This window comes from Pseudophryne corroboree, chromosome 8 (genome assembly GCF_028390025.1).
Source record: "Pseudophryne corroboree isolate aPseCor3 chromosome 8, aPseCor3.hap2, whole genome shotgun sequence".
Lineage (NCBI taxonomy): Eukaryota > Metazoa > Chordata > Amphibia > Anura > Myobatrachidae > Pseudophryne > Pseudophryne corroboree.
In genome coordinates, this window is record NC_086451.1 from 81,007,422 (window position 1) to 81,027,828 (window position 20,407).

Here is a 20,407-nt window from a genome sequence, read left to right on the forward strand (position 1 = left end):
ATGGCGCCATGATGCGCTATGTGCTCAGAACGGCATCGCCGGCAGACAAGATGATCACACATCTTGTCGGAGTGGCTTCGCCTCGGTAATGAATCGAAGCAGGAAGTGTCCGCTATAATACATCTGCCCCTGTATGTTTTATGACATGACTGAGTGCAGACAAGTTGCCTATTGTAACGTTGTACTAGACAATAAACATAATGAAAAAATCGAATCAAGTCAACGTATGTATCAGTTACCAAAAAGAACTAGTAGAGTCAGAGATCCGCTGGATCACAGTTACATAAATCTAAGGCACAGAGTATATGGTAAACAGTGCTAGAGGTGTTTAAGGAACAGAGTGCCCTCACCTGTCATTCTCAAACATGAAAATAAGAACTTTAAAATGGTGGGTGGCTGGTTGATAATATTTCCATGTTATACCAGGAGGTCACAGAGACTACAATGTTTAGAGTGTTTTTTATAGAAGGGGACAACGTTTTAACATACGGCAACCAGATATCAAAGAGTTTTCCAGCCTCTTTGTCTTTGTCAAGAGGCATCTCTAGCCAATCCATCTGGAATAAATGGGAGATGCGAGGTATTAACATGGACAAAGTTAATGTGTTTAAAGAGATCTACTGGGACAATATTGTCTTCCTTACTGCTGCAGTAGTATTCTTTGGCCTGTGATGGGTCTATTCCGTATTGGGATGTATATATGTCCCTTAAGGCCCATTCAGGTGTAGGTTCAACGGATATATCTTTCATGGTTATTTTGTATACTGATCATAAGCCTGTTTTATGCTGAGCACCTTGACATGTCAGAGTCTGTATGCGTGAACAGTATTTACAGAAAGTACAGTTATAAAAGAATAAAAACAATTTGTATTATTTCTCCCAGTATAAAAGTGGGTGAGCACTTGTAAAAAAAAAAATGTAAGAGGTAAAATGTTCATTTTCAAACTCTAGTGCTGTTTGACGAGGTTCGGGGTTTCACAGGTTTGGTTTTTGCACCTATGTATTTATTGTATAGGATCTATGAATATTGAATATGTATGCTTATAATATAAATCGGCTGCATTATTACAATTTTTTTCCCCCTCCAGGGAAGAAAGTAAAGTTAATAAAGGGCGTATCTGTAAAACCGAACCACAGTGATAACATTCTATAGGCCAGACTTGCCCAAACTCTGCTGTTACAATCCATGATGTAATGGTATCCATGCTTGAGCACAGGTGACTTAATCAGTACAGAGTGTGCACCTGCATTTTTCTTTTCTTCTTCGGGGTCCTTTTCCTGTGTGGTACTAGCAGCTTCAGCATGGTAGCTCCTCTTATGTTTAGAAATGGGTGTGCAGTCTAAGTCCACCCCGGGATCCGGACTGAAAGTCGACAGTAACTAGGTCGACAATGTCTAGGTCGACCACTATTGGTCGACAGTAACTAGGTCGACAGGGTGTCTAGGTCGACAGGGTCTTTAGGTCGACATGTTCTAGGTCGACATGTCAAAAGGTCGACATGAGTTTTTCGCAATTTTTTTCTTTTTTTGAACCTTTTCATACTTAACGATCCACGTGGACTACGATTGGAACAGTAATCTGTGCCGAGCGAAGTGGCAGCGGAGCGAAGGCACCATGCCCGAAGCATGGCGAGCGAAGCGAGCCATGCGAGGGGACGCGGTGCACTAATTGGGGTTCCCGGTCACTCTACGAAGAAAACGACACCAAAATAACATTAAAAACTCATGTCGACCTTTTGACCTGTCGACCTAGAACATGTCGACCTAAAGACCCTGTCGACCTAGACACCCTGTCGACCTAGTTACTGTCGACCAATAGTGGTCGACCTAGACATTGTCGACCTAGTTACTGTCGACTTTCAATACCACACCCCCCGCCCCCCCCCCCCCCCCCCCCCCCCCCCCCTTTGACTTAAATTGACCATCTGGACTCAAGCATGGATATCCTTAAAACCTGGACTGTAATGGCAAAGTTTGTGAAACTCTGCTATAGGTCATTTGTGTACCTGGCCCATTCAGACGCATTGTTTTGCCCATAGCAATGTGAAGACTAGGTATTAAGAACAGATTTGATGCATCTCTCTTTACTGTTTGTTCCACAGCTGCTATTTCGCAAGAGCTATCACAGATTGCGTCTGACCACGAGCACGCTGTGCGGCGCGGAGGCTTTGACTCACCATTCTGTCCTCGGTGTGACAGCCAGCCCACCTCTCAGAAAAAGGTTTCTTCTTGTAATGTGACCCAAAGTTTTGATACCCCCACCACTGACAAGCTCCGCTTGAATGGGTCACAGGACTCTTCTAAACAAGCATTCACCCCCATTGAGCCACCCAATGGCAAGGAGAATGTCGACTCAGGGAAGCCACAGACTATTAACTCTTTGCCTAATGACCGAAACATCCTCACCCCAAGCCCTTGCAAAACTCAGGCCCACTGCAGATCCTGCTTCAACTCTGCCCCTTATGAGCACCTTTTCGAGCTGGCTTTGCCTAAAACAGCAAGCCTATTCATCTCCAAAAAGTCTGAGGAGTTGTACAAAAAATTCAAAGGGAGCAGCGAAGAAACAGAAGAAAACAGCACGTCCGTGTCTCCTGCAGAGGTGCTTGACCGGCTCATACAGCTAGGTGCTGATGCCCACACCAAAGAGCTGAACAAGTAAGGAGTGACCCCTGCTGGACGGGGTTTGTTTTACAGGAGGGGGCTCCGGTAGTGCGTTTCTGTTATGTGGTAATATTCTGTGGGGTAGATGTAGTATTTGTCGTTATGGGGATCAGTGGTATCAGCGCACGTTTTGCGCTGCAGATACCACTTCTCCCCCATGTATGAATACAAGATGTGTTATAACCCCTGTCTTTATCGGCGCTGCTATCTACAAGAAGTACTGATGGCACCTGCACAGTGCTATCTCAATCGCCGATCAGGAGAGACGAAATTGGGGAGGGCGCAGATAACCAGACAGTTGAATTGACAATGACAGCAGCTGTTGTTCATTAATACACGCTGCCGGTATCTGGACCTACTTCACCGTGATCCGGAGGTGAAGCGAGTCTGTTCAAATAATGACTGGAGCCAGTAGATGGATACATCTACCCCTGTGTCTGCTGTTGTCCTGCTATCGCAAATTCATTGCACTTTATTAACTCTAGCTGTTATGTTATCACCTTGTCTATCTAGGAGGGCTGCATCATTTCCTAATTGGTTCTTATTTCTTTTACATCCACTAGGGGTCACTGGAGTACTCTTGGGATATGGACGGCTTCCGCAGGAACAGGGCACTGAATATTTAAATTTATTACTCTCCACCCCTCCATATCCCAGAGTACCTCAGTGTTTTTTCTGTGCTCGAAGTAGCAACAAGGCTTGTGTGGAGCTCAACCACACTTCTTTTGAATATATTTTATTTTTGATTTTTATTTTTCATTTTTACTTTTTACTAACTTCAGCACATCCCTTCCCAGTTTATATAAAAAAACGTGGGTCCGGGATAGTGCCGCTGCACGTAGGCAGCGCATGGCGTGTCGGTCCTCACATAGAGCACCCTCACGGCCACACGCAGCTCACTCCCTGACCTGTAAGAGCTGAACGGAGCTTACACACAGAAGCCCCGTCACAGCCTCACTGCAGGACAAGGTATGCTGGGGGGACGGGACGGTCAGCGCGCGCTGCCGCCCCGCTGTGTGGGGTCCGTGTTACCTGTCACCGCCGCCCGCACCCGCCGCTGTTTGTAGCCGCCCGACTCAGCCACTCCGTCCACTGCTATACGCTCCGATCAGCGCCACCATGACCCGCACCTCAGCCGCTAAGACCCTCCGGCCGCCACTCACACGCCGGCCGTCGCTGCAGGACCGCTCTCCACTACAGCGCTCCCTGCACCCGATCTCGGACTGCCGGATACCCGCTTCCCGGTAACTCCCGCTCAGACAGCGGTACCCGGGCCACAGGGGAGGGAGAAGAAGGGGGGGTAAAGTAAGGCGGCATGCATAACAACAGCATGGGGCTGCGTGGGTTACAGCAATAATTACATAGGCTGTTAAGCCTATATTAACATGTTACTTTAAGGAGTATACCCTGCACTGTGATTAGGACTGTAAGCATGGCATGGTTGCCATTTTAACCATGGTTCCTGTTATTCCTGTTTGTGATTCCAGAACGTTCCTGTCCTACATCTCTACTCCACCGGATGGCGCAAGGGTGTTAGTGGGAATTTTGGATCAAATTTCATATAGTACTGGCCACGTGCACTGCACTTCGGCCATATATATATTATACATGCCTTAGTACACTTTTACTGAGTCGTGCAAGTGTATGTCTTTGTATATTGTATTGTCTGTCTGCATAATGAGTAAGCCACCAGCCAAATCTAAAAAGCAGTTTCACTGCAATGTCTGTAAGAGTGTGTTACCGGACGGATCTACCACATGTTCAGTATGTTTTGTGGATTCGGTCACGAATACTATTTCTCTGACGTCCTAAATGGATTCTGGGACTCTGTAAGGACCATGGGGAATAGCGGCTCCGCAGGAGACTGGGCACAACTAAAAGAAAGCTTTAGACTACTGGTGTGCACTGGCTCCTCCCACTATGACCCTCCTCCAGACTTCAGTTAGAATCTTGTACCCGGCTGAGCTGGATGCACACTAGGGGCTCTCCTGAGCTCCTAGAAAGAAAGTATATTTTAGGTTTTTTATTTTACAGTGAGATCTGCTGGCAACAGACTCACTGCAGCGAGGGACTAAGGGGAGAAGAAGCGAACCTACCTAACTGGTGGTAGCTTGGGCTTCTTAGGCTACTGGACACCATTAGCTCCAGAGGGATCGACCACAGGACCCGACCTCGATGTACGGTCCCGGAGCCGCGCCGCCGGCCCCCTTACAGAGCCAGAAGCAAGAAGTGTTCCGGAAAATCGGCGGCAGAAGACTTCTGTCTTCAACAAGGTAGCGCACAGCACTGCAGCTGTGCGCCATTGCTCCTCATGCACACCTCACACTCCGGTCACTGATGGGTGCAGGGCACTGGGGGGGGGGCGCCCTGAGGGCAATATAATACACCTTGGCTGGCAAATCTACACCATATATAGTCAGGAAGGCTATATAGGTGTAAAAATACCCCTGCCAGAATTCCAGAAAAAGCGGGAGAAGTCCGCCGGAAAAGGGGCGGGGCTATCTCCCTCAGCACACTGGCGCCATTTTTCCCTCACAGCTCCGCTGGAAGGACGCTCCCTGGCTCTCCCCTGCAGTGTCAAGCTACATAAGGGTAAAAAAGAGAGGGGGGGCACTAAATTTAGGCGCAGTATATATAATATAAGCAGCTATAAGGGAAAAAACACTCATTTATAGTGGGATCCCTGTGTTATATAGCGCTCTGGTGTGTGCTGGCATACTCACTCTCTGTCTCCCAAAAGGGCTTTGTGGGGTCCTGTCCTCTGTCAGAGCATTCCCTGTGTGTATGCGGTGTGTCGGTACGGCTGTGTCGACATGTTTGATGAGGAGGCTTATGTGGAGGCGGAGCAAATGCCGATAAATGTGATGTCACTCCCTGCGGGGTCGACACCTGAGTGGATGGTTCTGTGGAAGGAATTACGCGACAGTGTCGACTCCTTGCATAAAAGGTTTGACGACATACCAAATATGGGACAGCCGGCTTCTCAGCCTGTGCCTGCCCAGGCGTCTCAAAAGCCATCAGGGGCTCTAAAACGCCCGCTACCTCAGATGGCAGACACAGATGTCGACACGGATACTGACTCCAGTGTCGACGACGATGAGACTAATGTATCTTCCAATAGAGCCACACTTTATATGATTGAGGCAATGAAAAATGTGTTGCATATTTCTGATGTTACCCCGGGTACCACAAAAAAGGGTATTATGTTTGGAGAGAAAAAACTACCAGTTGTTTTTCCTCCATCTGAGGAATTAAATGAAGTGTGTGAAGAAGCGTGGGCTTCCCCCGATAAGAAACTGGTAATTTCTAAGAGGTTACTAATGGCGTACCCTTTCCCGCCAGAGGATAGGTCACGTTGGGAAACATCCCCTAGGGTGGATAAAGCGCTCACACGCTTGTCAAAGAAGGTGGCACTACCGGATACGGCCGCCCTGAAGGAATCTGCTGATAGAAAGCAGGAGGCTATCCTGAAGTCTATATATACACACACAGGTGTTATACTGAGACCAGCTATTGCTTCAGCATGGATGTACAGTGCTGCAGCTGCGTGGTCAGATTCCCTGTCGGAAAATATTGATACCCTAGACAGGGACACTATATTGCTAACCGTAGAGCATATTAAAGACGCACTCTCATACATGAGGGATGCACAGAGGGATATTTGCCGGCTGGCATCTAAAATAAGTGCAATGTCCATTTCTGCCAGGAGAGGGTTATGGACTCGGCAGTGGACAGGAGATGCAGATTCTAAAAGGCACATGGAAGTTTTGCCTTATAAGGGTGAGGAGTTGTTCGTGGATGGTCTCTCGGACCTCGTTTCCACAGCAACAGCTGGGAAGTCTACATTTTTACCCCATGTTCCCTCACAGCCAAAGAAAGCACCGTATTATCAGGTACAGTCCTTTCGGCCCAATAAGGGCAAGCGGGTTAAAGGCGCGTCCTTTCTGCCCAGAGGCAGAGGTAGAGGGAAAAAGCTGCAGCATACAGCCAGTTCCCAGGAGCAAAAGTCCTCCCCCGCTTCCTCTAAGTCCACAGCATGACGCTGGGGCTCCACAGGCGGAGCCAGGTACGGTGGGGGCCCGTCTCAAAAATTTCAGCGATCAGTGGGCTCGCTCGCGGGTGGATACCTGGATCTTTCAAGTAGTATCTCAGGGGTAAAAGCTGGAATTCGAGACGTCTCCCCCCCGCCGTTTCCTCAAATCTGCCTTGCCAACAACTCCCTCAGCCAGAGAGGCAGTGTTAGAGGCAATTCACAAGCTGTATTCCCAGCAGGTGATAGTAAAGGTGCCCCTACTTCAACAAGGACGGGGTTACTATTCCACAATGTTTGTGGTACCGAAACCGGACGGTTCGGTGAGACCCATTTTAAATTTGAAATCCTTGAACACGTATATAAAAAAATTCAAGTTCAAGATGGAATCGCTCAGGGCGGTAATTGCAAGCCTGGACGAGGGGGATTACATGGTATCTCTGGACATCAAGGATGCTTACCTGCATGTCCCCATTTACCTTCCTCACCAGGAGTACCTCAGATTTGTGGTACAGGAATGTCATTACCAATTCCAGACGTTGCCGTTCGGTCTATCCACGGCTCCGAGGGTCTTTACCAAGGTAATGGCCGAAATGATGATACTCCTTCGAAAGAAGGGAGTTTTAATTATCCCGTACTTGGACGATCTCCTGATAAAGGCGAGGTCCAGGGAGCAGTTGTTGGTCGGGGTAGCACTATCTCGGGAGGTGCTACAACAGCACGGCTAGATTCTAAATATTCCAAAGTCACAGCTGGTCCCTACGACACGTCTACTGTTCCTGGGGATGGTTCTGGACACAGAACAGAAAAAAGTGTTTCTCCCGGAGGAGAAGGCCAAGGAGCTGTCATCTCTAGTCAGAGGCCTCCTAAAACCAAAACAGGTGTCGGTGCATCACTGCACGCGGATCCTGGGAAAGATGGTAGCTTCCTACGAAGCAATTCCATTCGGCAGGTTCCATGCAAGAACTTTTCAGTGGGACCTGTTGGACAAGTGGTCCGGATCGCATCTTAAAATGCATCGGCTGATAACCCTGTCTCCAAGGACCAGGGTGTCTTTGCTGTGGTGGCTGCAGAGTGCTCATCTTCAAGAGGGCCGCAGATTCGGCATACAGGACTGGGTCCTGGTGACCACGGATGCCAGCCTTCGAGGCTGGGGGGCAGTCACACAGGGAAGAAACTTCCAAGGACTATGGTCAAGTCAGGAGACTTCCCTGCACATAAATATTCTGGAACTAAGGGCCATTTACAATGCCCTAAGTCAGGCAAAACCCCTGCTTCAAAACCAGCCGGTACTGATCCAGTCAGACAACATCACGGCGGTCGCCCATGTAAACCGACAGGGCGGCACGAGAAGCAGGACGGCGATGGCAGAAGCCACAAGGATTCTCCGATGGGCGGAAAATCACGGGTTAGCACTGTCAGCAGTGTTCATTCCGGGAGTGGACAACTGGGAAGCAGACTTCCTCAGCAGGCACGACCTCCACCCGGGAGAGTGGGGACTTCATCCAGAAGTCTTCCAACTGATTGTAAACCGTTGGGAAAGGCCACAGGTGGACATGATGGCGTCCCGCCTAAACAAAAAGCTAGAAAGATATTGCGCGAGGTCGAGAGACCCTCAGGCGATAGCTGTGGACGCTCTAGTGACACCGTGGGTGTACCAGTCGGTTTATGTGTTCCCTCCTCTTCCTCTCATACCAAAGGTACTGAGGATAATAAGGAGAAGAGGAGTAAGATCTATACTCATTGTTCCGGATTGGCCAAGAAGAGCTTGGTACCCGGAACTTCAAGAAATGATGTCAGAAGACCCATGGCCTCTGCCGCTCAGACAGGACCTGCTGCAGCAGGGGCCCTGTCTGTTCCAAGACTTACCGCGGCTGCGTTTGACGGCATGGCGGTTGAACACCGGATCCTGAAGGAAAAGGGCATTCCGGATGAAGTCATTCCTACGCTGATTAAAGCTAGGAAAGAAGTAACCGCAAACCATTATCACCGCATATGGCGAAAATATGTTGCGTGGTGTGAGGCCAGGAAGGCCCCAACGGAGGAATTTCAGCTGGGCCGTTTCCTGCACTTCCTACAGTCAGGGGTGACTATGGGCCTAAAATTGGGTTCCATTAAGGTCCAGATTTCGGCTCTATCGATTTTCTTCCAGAGAGAACTGGCTTCACTACCTGAAGTTCAAACTTTTGTTAAGGGAGTGCTGCATATTCAGCCCCCTTTTGTGCCTCCAGTGGCACCTTGGGATCTCAACGTGGTGTTGGATTTCCTAAAGTCACATTGGTTTGAGCCACTTAAAACCGTGGAATTGAAGTATCTCACGTGGAAAGTGGTCATGCTGTTGGCCTTGGCTTCGGCCAGGCGGGTATCAGAATTGGCGGCTTTGTCATGTAAAAGCCCTTATCTGATTTTCCATATGGATAGGGCAGATTTGAGGACTCGTCCCCAATTTCTCCCAAAGGTGGTATCAGCCTTTCACCTGAACCAACCTATCGTGGTGCCTGCGGCTACTAAAGACTTGGAGGCTTCCAAGTTGTTGGACGTAGTCAGGGCCCTGAAAATTTATGTTTCCAGGACAGCTGGAGTCAGAAAGACTGACTCACTATTTATCCTGTATGCGCCCAACAAGTTGGGTGCACCTGCTTCAAAGCAGACTATGCTCGCTGGATCTGTAGTACGATTCAGCTTGCACATTCTGCGGCTGGACTGCCGCATCCTAAATCAGTGAAAGCCCATTCCACAAGGAAGGTGGGCTCTTCTTGGACGGCTGCCCGAGGGGTCTCGGCTCTACAACTTTGCCGAGCAGCTACTTGGTCGGGGTCAAACACATTTGCAAAATTCTACAAGTTTGACACCCTGGCTGAGGAGGACCTAGAGTTTGGCCATTCGGTGCTGCAGAGTCATCCACACTCTCCCGCCTGTTTGGGAGCTTTGGTATAATCCCCATGGTCCTTACGGAGTCCCAGCATCCACTTAGGACGTCAGAGAAAATAAGAATTTACTCACCGGTAATTCTATTTCTCGTAGTCCGTAGTGGATGCTGGGCGCCCATCCCAAGTGCGGATTGTCTGCAATACTTGTATATAGTTATTGTTTAACTAAAGGGTTATTGTTGAGCCATCTGTTGAGAGGCTCAGTTGTTCTCATACTGTTAACTGGGTATTGTATCACGAGTTATACGGTGTGATTGGTGTAGCTGGTATGAGTCTTACCCGGGATTCAAAATCCTTCCTTATTGTGTCAGCTCTTCCGGGCACAGTATCCTACCTGAAGTCTGAAGGTGGGTCATAGTGGGAGGAGCCAGTGCACACCAGTAGTCTAAAGCTTTCTTTTAGTTGTGCCCAGTCTCCTGCGGAGCCGCTATTCCCCATGGTCCTTACGGAGTCCCAGCATCCACTACGGACTACGAGAAATAGAATTACCGGTGAGTAAATTCTTATTTTCCGCTCCGGTTTCAAAGCCTGTTTCATCCCCGGAACCTCCATGGGCTATGCTAACATATGTCATGGCTGGGTTGCAATCAGAATTGGCCGCCGCTCGACACGAGCGGGAAGCGGCAAGATCTGAGTCGCGGTTGAGACCGCCAGACCTACCGGAGGGGTCTCAGCCTTGCCAAAGGTCCAAGTCCACTTTGGGTAGAAGAGATAAATAGCATTTTTCTTATGATTTACCAGTTTCTGATTTGTTGCATTCTGACGATTCTATGCCAGACCTCACTGCACAGGATAAGGGTGAGGAGGGCGAATTAGACCAGCAGTCAGATAGTGAAGATTTTGACAGCCCAGGCATTGATAATCTCATTAGAGATGTGCGTCAGTCTATGAAGTTTACAGAGACTGAGGAGCTGCTGACAAATGATGAAGTCGTATTTACTAAACGACAAAGATCTCCAATGTGTTTTCCTGTTTCGGAATTCCTTAATAAGATGTTAGTTGAAACATGGAAGAATCCGGATAAACGGTTTTCTATACCTCGCAGATTTAAGTCTAGTTACCCGTTTCCAGAATCTGTGACATGTACATGGGAGAATCCGCCAATGGTTGATTCGTCTGTGTCAAAACTTACAAAGAAATTAACCATACTAGTGCCAACGGCTACTACGCTTAAAGACCCTTCAGACCGTAAAATAGAAGCTATGCTAAAGTCCATGTATATAGCAGCAGGAGTGTTGCTTAGACCTGGGTTGGTTGGCATTTGGGTCACTAAGGCGCTAATTGTATGGATAACAGAACTCAAGTCTGCCCTACATGACGATCACCTTATACTTCTCGCTGATCAAATCTGTGAAGCTGCTGAGTATCTATGTACAGCTTCTGCTGACGTCTGTCAGCTCACTTCTCGCATTTCATCATCGCTAGTAACAGTACGACGAGCACTCTGGCTGCGTTCATGGCAAGCGGAGGCAGAAGTCAAAAGAGGTATAGAGGCGTTGCCTTACGGTGGCGAGAAGTTGTTTGGTCCTGGATTGGACAAATGGATTTCTGAGGCTACGGGAGGAAAGTCTGTTTTCTTACCATTGCCTACGACGGTACCAAGACGGAAATACTCTGGTCCGGCTTTCAAATCCTTTAGACCTCAGCCCTTTCGGGGCCGTGGTAGAGGAACAGCCACGCCTGGTAGACGAGGTCGGGGACGTAGTTTCCAACAAACCCACACCAGTCGTCAGGACGCTAAGGTCACCAACAAGCCAGTGGCATGACGGGCTCCCAGCCCATCTCGGATCTCCAGTTGTGGGAGCACGCCTTCAGACGTTCCATTTGGCGTGGTTCCAGACATCCACAGATGGGTGGATCCGCAATTTAGTGTTAAAAGGTTACAAAATAAGAGTTCGACTGTCTCCCGCCACTGCGGTTTTTCAAGACAGGACTGCCTGTGTCGGACGACAAGAGGTCGGTTCTGCAAATTGCCATTCAGTCCCTGCTGGATTCAGCAGTTTTGATTCCGGTCCCTGTACAACAACAAGGTGAGGGTTATTATTCCAGTCTGTTTGTGGTACCAAAGCCGGATGGCTCGATCAGGCCAATATTGAACTTAAAGGGCCTCAATCAGTACGTCACTTACTACAGATTCAAGATGGAATCTCTGCGGTCAGTAATTGCAGGTTTAGAGCCACAGGAATTCATGATTGCGCTGGATCTCAAGGATGCGTACTTACACATTCCGATTTGGCCACCTCATCAGAGGTTCTTGCGGTTTGCAATACGGCAGAACCATTACCAGTTTCAGGCTCTACCGTTTGGCCTCTCGTCAGCGCCTCGGGTTTGATGTCTGTGATGACAGCTCATCTCAGATCCCTGGGAGTGATAATAGTTCCGTACTTGGACGATATGCTCATCAAAGCCCCGTCTCCACAGATGCTCCTCCAACATGCGTTGCTAACGTACAATGTACTAGTTCAGCACGGTTGGATTGTCAACTTCAAAAAATCACATCTAATTCCGTCTCAACGACTTCAATTCCTAGGTATGATTCTCGATACGGTGAATCAAAGAATTTACCTACCAGAACAGAAAGTACAGATTATTCGTCATCTGGTACAATTAGTGCTCAAGCCACGCACAGTCTCGGTACATTTGTGCATTCGCCTCTTAGGCACAATGGTGGCGGCTTTCGAAGCGCTTCAGTTCGGAAGATTTCACTCACGTCCTTTTCAACTGGATGTGCTCGCACAGTGGTCGGGCTCGCATCTGCAGATTCACCAGAGGGTGAGGTTGTCGCCACGGTCCAGGGTATCTCTACTCTGGTGGCTCAAAGTACACAATCTAACCACAGGGAAACGGTTCGGCGCCTGGAATTGGATAATTCTAACGACGGACGTGAGTCTCAGAGGTTGGGGAGCTGTAATTCAAAATTGTCAGCTCCAGGGTCTCTGGGCGGATCACGAAAGATTGCTGTCGATAAATGTCCTGGAACTCCGGGCAATTTACAATGCACTATGACAAGCAGTGCACATGGTTCGGTCTCAGACTGTCCAGGTGCAGTCAGACAACGCGACGGCGGTCGCGTACATCAACAAACAAGGAGGAACGAGAAGCCGCATGGCAATGCGGGAAGTAGCTCGAATCCTCAATTGGGCCGAGCATCACAAAGTGATATTGTCGGCAGTGTTCATTCCGGGAGTGGACAACTGGGAGGCGGATTATCTCAGCCGTCTGGATTTTCATCCAGGAGAATGGGCATTAAATCCAGAAGTGTTTCACATGTTGGTCCAGAGGTGGGGTTACCCTCAAGTGGACCTGATGGCATCTCGCCACAATCACCAAACGCCCCAGTATGTGTCCAGAACGGGAGATCCAAAGGCAGTGGCGGTGGATGCTCTCACAATCGCGTGGCCGTACAGCCTCGTCTATCTGTTTCCACCGTTTCCGCTGCTCCCTCTGTTGCTAAAACGGATCAAAAGAGAGTCCGCCACAGTTATACTAGTGGCGCCTCATTGGCCTCGGAGAGCTTGGTTCTCGGATCTCCGCGGACTACTCGCAGACGATCCTTGGCCGCTCCCACTTCGTCCGGACCTGTTACAACAGGGTCCGTTCCTTTACCCCGATTTAGCGCGGCTGCGTTTGACGGGGTGGCTGTTGAGACCGCCCTCTTAAGAAGAGAGGGCATTCCAGAATCGGTTATACCAACCATGTTACGAGCTAGGAAGCCAGTCACGGCAGCTCATTATTACAGAATTAGGCGTGCCTATATAGGTTGTTGTGAAGTTCGTAAGTTTCCGACATCTTTCAAGTTCTTTTGTTATTTCTACAGACTGGGTTAGATGGAGGACTGCGTTTATCTACATTAAAGGTGCAGGTATCTGCTTTGTCGATTTACTTTCAAAGACGATTGGCTCTATTGCCGTCTGTACACACCTTTCTGCAAGGTGTCCTCAGAGTGCAGCCTCCATTCATTCCACCTACAGCGCAATGGGACTTGAATCTGGTTTTAGATTTCTTATAGTCTTCATATTTTGAACCCTTACTACAAGTGGATATTAAGTTTCTCACTTGGAAAACTATTTTTCTCCTAGCCTTAGCTTCAGCAAGGCGTGTTTCAGATTTGGGTGCCTTGTCATGCAAGCCACCGTATTTGGTGTTTCATGATGACAGAGCGGAACTTCGGACAAATCCCGCTTTCTTACCAAAGGTAGTGTCATCTTTTCACATCAATCAACCAATAGTAGTTCCTGTGTTAACAGGAGATTCTGGAACTTTGGATGTGGTATGCGCACTACGCGTTTATGTATCCCGAACGTCTACAGTTCGTACGACGGATACGTTGTTTGTTCTCTATGATGCTTCCAAGATGGGTTGGCCAGCTTCTAAGCAAACCTTATCCAGATGGATTAAATTGACCATACGTCAGGCTTACCTTCATGATAGGTTACAGCCGCCTACATCAGTAACAGCTCATTCCACACGTTCTGTGGGAACTTCATGGGCAGCTGGTCGTGGGGCTTCTACGACGCAGCTTTGCCGTGCGGCTACATGGTCATCAGTGCACACGTTTGTGCACTTTTACAAGTTTGATACGTTTGCGGCATCAGCATCTAGCTTTGGCCGCCTAGTGTTACAGGTGCCAAACAGCTCTCCCGCCCACGGGGGAAGCTTTGGTACGTCCCAAGAGTACTCCAGTGATCCCTAGTGGATGAAAAAGAAAATAGGATTTTGGTACTTACCAGGTAAATCCTTTTCTTTGAATCCATAGGGGTACTGGACGCCCACCCAGAGCAGTTTACCTGGTTTGTGGTAAGTTCAAGGGATCTTATGGTAACACATTCTCGCCGACTGGTTCAAAGTTTCAAGTTCTATCGGTTATGGTGTCAACTGTTTAATTGTCAGTAACGTTATGTGTCTACTTTATTGTTGTCCGTTATGTTATATTTAATTCTCCATTGTCAACCTCTCTCTAGCTCCTGTTCGGCTCAGTAATAAACACTGAGGTACTCTGGGATATGGAGGGGTAGAGTGTTCTAAATTAAATATTCAGTGCCCTGTTCCTGCGGAAGCCGTCCATATCCCAAGAGTACTCCAGTGCCCCCTATGGATTCAAAGAAAAGGATTTACCTGGTAAGTACCAAAATCCTATTATCCCATTCTGGGATATGCTTACATATTATTATTTTTTTTAAAGACGTTTTGCTCTCATGGAACAATTTGAGGGCTGCGGGTGCCTGTATGGGTAGCGGCTATTGGAGAGGCGCTCTGGAAATGATTGACCTGCTGGGCTGCCTGTAAATTAGGGGCTAGGTATAAATGCTCAGCAGTCCTGGATAGGATCTAACCCACTGGCTGAAATTACTTAGGCTGGGTACACACTTATCCAACAGATTGGGCGATCGAGCTATCGCTTTGGTAAGGTGCATACTGTCTTGTGCATACACACTTACCAATCCGCCGCTGACCGCAGAGTCCTTTGAATATGCCCACCCACTTGTGACGTCATATTCAGTGGCTGCTGCGGCTGACCTATCGCACAGTCGGCGGATTGATTGTACACACAGCCAGATGTACCGCTATATCTACATGTTGTTATATCCGCATCGGGTGTACTGCTTGGTCGGCCTTATATGACTGAAACGATTTAGCTGACAGACATATCGGGTGTTCACATCTGCCGATGCACTATCGATATATCGTTCGGGTTTTGATGAACAATATATCAAAGTGTGTGTACCCAGCCTTAGGCTCCTGATTAGACACATGACAAATTGGTCAAACCTGCCCTTTCTAGTTAGTATCAAGTGTCAGCTCTTGTGATTTTTTTTATTTTCCTTTACTGTAAGATGCCTGTAATGCAGGCATGGCCAAACTGTGGCCCTCTAGCTGTTGTGAAACTAATATCCCAGCATGCCCTGACACAGTTTTGCTGTCAGAGAATGCTAAAGCTGTGTCAGGGCATGCTGGGATGTGTAGTTTCTCAACAGCTGGAGGGCCACGGTTTGGACATGCCTGCTCTAATGTCATAGCGAAAGCTATAAGTAGTGTGGGCGATTCTACTGTAGTCCTAAAATATTACTTGTAGTCACTTATCCTAGGGCAAATGTTTGACCCTTTACATATGTGTGCATGGGGCTTTTCCCCAGCAAAGTTGAATGAATACATGTACTGATACCATGGATTGTGTTAAAACTCTTGGCCCCGAAATGAGGAGTCTAAAATAAGATGTTCCTGAGACTTCTCATTTGGTTCCCAACTTTTTATGTCTCCTCTCCAGGAGAAGCCTGGATTTGGAAACGCTGCTGGGGGCAGGGCCGGGCTCTCGCTTCATTAGGCCCTGTCCCCACATCAGGGATAATGTGTGATTCTCTGGGAGGGGCAGGGCTAAAATGACGTGATTTGAGCCATTTAATATTGTCCCCTCCATACAGTGCTGTAATTCCCCCGATAGGCTCTCCATCCTGGCCGTTTCACTAGAAAGGGATGCGGGTACCGGGAGACCCACCTACTCTTCCGGCAATTCGGGGACTACCCAAAAAGTCTGGAGTCTACAGCAACTTCTGAGAGAGTAGGCAAATATGGCTCTCCACCATTGACAATTCTGGGAAGCTTGATTTTGTTTTGCTTCTCTGACTCTAATGCCGGTTAACGGGAATTGAGGTTTACTTATGGAAAGTGGCCTCACGCGAGACACTGATGCTCAGTGCACTAAATTGGAGGTTGGTACAGAGCTGCCCCTTTAGCTATACATCTACTCTTTCCCATTTACACAAGCAGCATCCCATTGAAATTTGTTTCTTTATGTCTCCATCCGTCTGAACACATTCAGGTTTCATGGCATGCTGCCTACAAATGCATTGCAGAAACTGCACTGGTGGTGCAGAGTCCTGTATACTTGTGTCTGTTCTAGGTGTAGGATCTGACACTGTGCTAGACCACATGGTAACTGTTCTGCTTTGTCCCATAGGTTGCCTTTACCCAGCAAATCGGCTGATTGGACTCACTTTGGAGGTATGCTATTCCTATTTAAATGTATTATTCAGAGTTTTTGTTGTTAAAATATTGTCACTACTTATTTAAATATATCAAAGCATCAAACATTACTGAACGGACGCAATGTGTTTGTAATTTGTGTCCGAGATGTTCCCGCAGCAGCTTTCTGAGCTATACATTTGTTGTGATGTCAAGATAACTGGAATAGAAATAGGGAGGTGTTCCGTTTCTCGGGACACCTCAGGTCCAGTTGGCATCCCACTGAGAACACTGCCGATTGCTGATAGAGCAGTGACTATTGACTAAGTGCCAAGTAGGCCCATATTCAAGAATGACCCTTTCAAGGGAGGGGGGGTTTATATAATTGAGATTAATTGAAGCTAGATATATTAAATCTGAAATGGAAAAAGGTTACATTGCCTCTGTTGAATGAGTATCTGGTTTGGGCAACGTGGGGCCTGTTTATGGATACATTGATAATACTGGTGTATAATTTAGCAAAACCAACTAAAAGGTCTCACTTTCAGTGTTTGATCTTCTCTCTAAACTATTAAACTCACCCCCTTGTATTGGTTTTCTTTTCTGGGGTTTGTTAGATGTTTATAGTTGGAGGGAGTACATAAGGTTTTTTTCCAACACCCACATAACTCATCTTGGCTAACCTGTTTTAAACTAGATGTCCGTATACCCTGGGAATCAGACGGACAGGTTGAGGCTTGTAGTGCCACATGAGCTGGTGAGCCATAGGCTGTCTACTTGTGCTAGCACTTCTCCTATGCTCTAGCCTTTATGGACCCCTATGTGCTTGTCAGGTACGCCTCCAACTGATGAGATCCACACACTGCGAAACCAGTTGGTGCTTTTACACAACCAGCTTTTGTATGAGCGATTCAAAAGGCAACAACATGCGCAGCGCAACAGGGGTCTTCTGCGCAAGGTTATCAAGGTGACGACCCTCGAGGAACAGAATGCTGCTATGGTGAGTAGGGTTTCTGCATCCTAAGTAGGAGTGAGGCCTTAAGAAGGGTTTTCGCTGCCATAATGACCTGGTTCTTTGCTCGCAGAAAGCCCTGTTAAAGATGCAAGAGGTGGACATCCAGTCCATGAAACAAAGCCTTGTTCAGGAGCAAGCACGGTACAAGAGGCTACAGGAAGAGAAGGACACAGTGGTGACCCAGCTTCATAGCCAGATCAGGCAGCTCCAGCAGGACCGGGAGGAGTTCTACAACCAGAGCCAGGAGTTACAGGTGGGAAAGCTCTGGAGGTTACACTGGGGAAAGTCTAGGTAATAATGACTAAGTGTCATGTGATGTCTTGCTGATTGCTCGCCTTGTATTGACACAGACAAAGTTGGAGGATTGTCGAAGCATGATAGCTGATCTGCGGTCAGAGGTGAAGCAAGCAAACAACAAAGTGTGCAACACTGAGCTCCGACTCAGCCAGGTGTCTCAGAAGGTTAGAAATGTTCTTTATTCTCTATCCTGTACTACAGTACCTTCGTTTTCCCATTCTCAGTCCACCTTATACGCCATACTGCTGCACAGTTTTCCTGACCAGTTACGCTTGCATTCTAGTATTTCATGCAAGCAAGATGTGCGCTATGGAACCAATTGGTTTCAGGTAACAGATTGGATTGGTGGAAATGTGTCACTTGGATTTGAATGTATGCTATGTCAGAGGAGGAGGTAGCAGTGTGTTCTCCCTCCTTCCTCTACGAGCTGCAGTAAGTGTGCATGTATGGTGGGGTCTGATGGGCATCTGGAAGACTTTTGGAGCATGTGTGGGATCTGAGGGCTTTGAAGGGTGTATAAGACTATTTTGGAGCAAGTGGGAGATAATTCTAGCTCAAGAGATGGGCATTAGGGGCCCTTACAGTATTTTAGATTGCTCATTGCTTGAAGTTATTGTGGATGCTGTGTAATATTGCCATAACAGAACTTACTTGTCCTCTTCTGTCAATGCAAAATACATAGAAAATCCACACATTGCTTGCTTAGTAAATGGCGTTTCCTTGCTGACATGCTGTGTTTTGTAGACATTGGTTGTATGAATAAACTTCCAAAAAATACATTATGTTAACATTGCTTAATCCTCTATAACCTATATTGAGCTGTGTATTTGGTGTATCTTTGTCATGAAGCTGTCAAACAGTGAGTCTGTGCAGCACCAGATGGAGTTCCTAAACCGGCAGCTCCTGATTCTTGGAGAGGTGAATGAGCTGTATGTTGAGCAGCTGCAGCACAAAAACACCAACGCTGATAAGGTAGGATATGTTTTGTAGTGTCTCCTATTCAGTATACTGATCAGCTGTGTCACTGCCAAGCAGCCCATCCCTGCATCATGACAGTGGTAGTGATTGTAGTGCAGTAACTAAGGGGCCCAGTGAAAGGAGCCCCAAATTGTTGCATTGCTTTTTTTTTTTTACCTTTTATATGTTCTGTACATGAGGACCTCACAGGTGTTATGTAATTCCAAAAGGAAGTTGAGATGCTGAAGGCCTCGTTTAGGAAGGAACTGGAGAAAGCTCGCTGGACAGTTGCTCAGCAAACTCAAAGGTTGGAGAGCATTCAGAAACGAATAGCGGAGCTAGAGGCCCAGCTGGCCAAAAAGGAGCAACTCTGCCAGGATCAGAAGAAATTTTTGGAAGATGTTAAAGTGAAGAACAGGTAACTTCTACCCAGGGGATTTTAAAGCGTACTTGTTGCATACACAGTTTAGAAAAACAGTCTTGAAAATGGCTGATATACACATTACCTAATAAACGGGTGGTAGTCATGTGACCGCCGGTCGGCTGACCGACAGTCACATGACCTCCTCCGTGAGCCCGACGGCTCACTATCCCGATGGTCGGCATGCCGACCAACAGGGACTATTTCCACTCGTGGGTGTCCACGACACCCATAGAGTGGGAATAGAACCCGTGGCGACCGCAGGTCGCCACTGAGCCCGCAGCGTGGCGAGCGCAGCGAGCCCGCAAGGGGCTTGCTGCACTCGCCCCTCCCCGCCGGGATCCCGGCGTCGGTATGCTGCCGGGATCCCGGCGTCGGTAAGGTGACCGGTGGTCAGGAGACCGCCGGTCACCCGTACTACACCCTAATAAACATATAGCTCCAAATGATCCTTTCAAATCCAACTACTGTGCATCCGGAAAGTATTCATAGCGCTTCATTTTTTCCACATTTGTTATGTTATAGCCTAATTCCAACATGGAATAAATTCATTTTTGTCCTCAAAATTCTACTCACAATACCCCATAATGACAACGTGACAAAAGTTTTTTTGAGATTTTTTTTCAAATGTATTTAACATAAAAAAAACTATGAAATCACATGTACATAAGTATTCACAGCCTTTGCCATGAAGCTCAAAATTGAGCTCAGGTGCATCCTGTTTCCACTGATCATCCTTGAGATGTTCCTACAGCTTAATTGGAGTCCACCTGTGGTAAATTCAGTTGATTGGACATGATTTGGAAAGGCACACACCTGTCCATATAAGGTCCCACACTTGACAGTGCATGTCTGAGCACATCCCAAGCATGAAGTTAAAGGAATTGTCTGTAGACCTCCGAGACAGGATTGTCTCGAGGCACAAATCTGGGGAAGGGTGCAAAAAAAAATATCTGCTGCTTTGAAGGTCCCAGTGAGCACAGTGGCCTCCATCACTAGTAAATGGAAGACGTTCGGAACCGCCAGGACTCTTCCTAGAGCTGGCCGGTCGTCTAAACTGAGTGATCGGGGGAGAAGGGCCCAAGCCAGGGAAGTGACCAAGAACCTGATGGTCACTCTGTCAGAGCTACAGCATT

At 47.7% G+C, this 20,407-nt stretch overlaps 1 protein-coding gene across 4 annotated transcripts in view; it reads left to right on the forward strand.

Annotated features, from left to right (window-relative positions):
* TSC1 (TSC complex subunit 1) overlaps positions 1-20,407 on the forward strand; it is a 146,066-nt gene that overhangs the window by 87,107 nt on the left and 38,552 nt on the right. For all 4 annotated transcript variants that reach the window (XM_063936750.1, XM_063936751.1, XM_063936753.1 and 1 more), the window contains exons 14-20: positions 2,103-2,655; positions 16,577-16,620; positions 17,415-17,581; positions 17,667-17,849; positions 17,947-18,057; positions 18,743-18,865; positions 19,081-19,268. In XM_063936750.1, the coding sequence (XP_063792820.1) occupies positions 2,103-2,655; positions 16,577-16,620; positions 17,415-17,581; positions 17,667-17,849; positions 17,947-18,057; positions 18,743-18,865; positions 19,081-19,268 (1,369 nt within the window). The remainder of the gene's footprint in view (positions 1-2,102; positions 2,656-16,576; positions 16,621-17,414; positions 17,582-17,666; positions 17,850-17,946; positions 18,058-18,742; positions 18,866-19,080; positions 19,269-20,407) is intronic.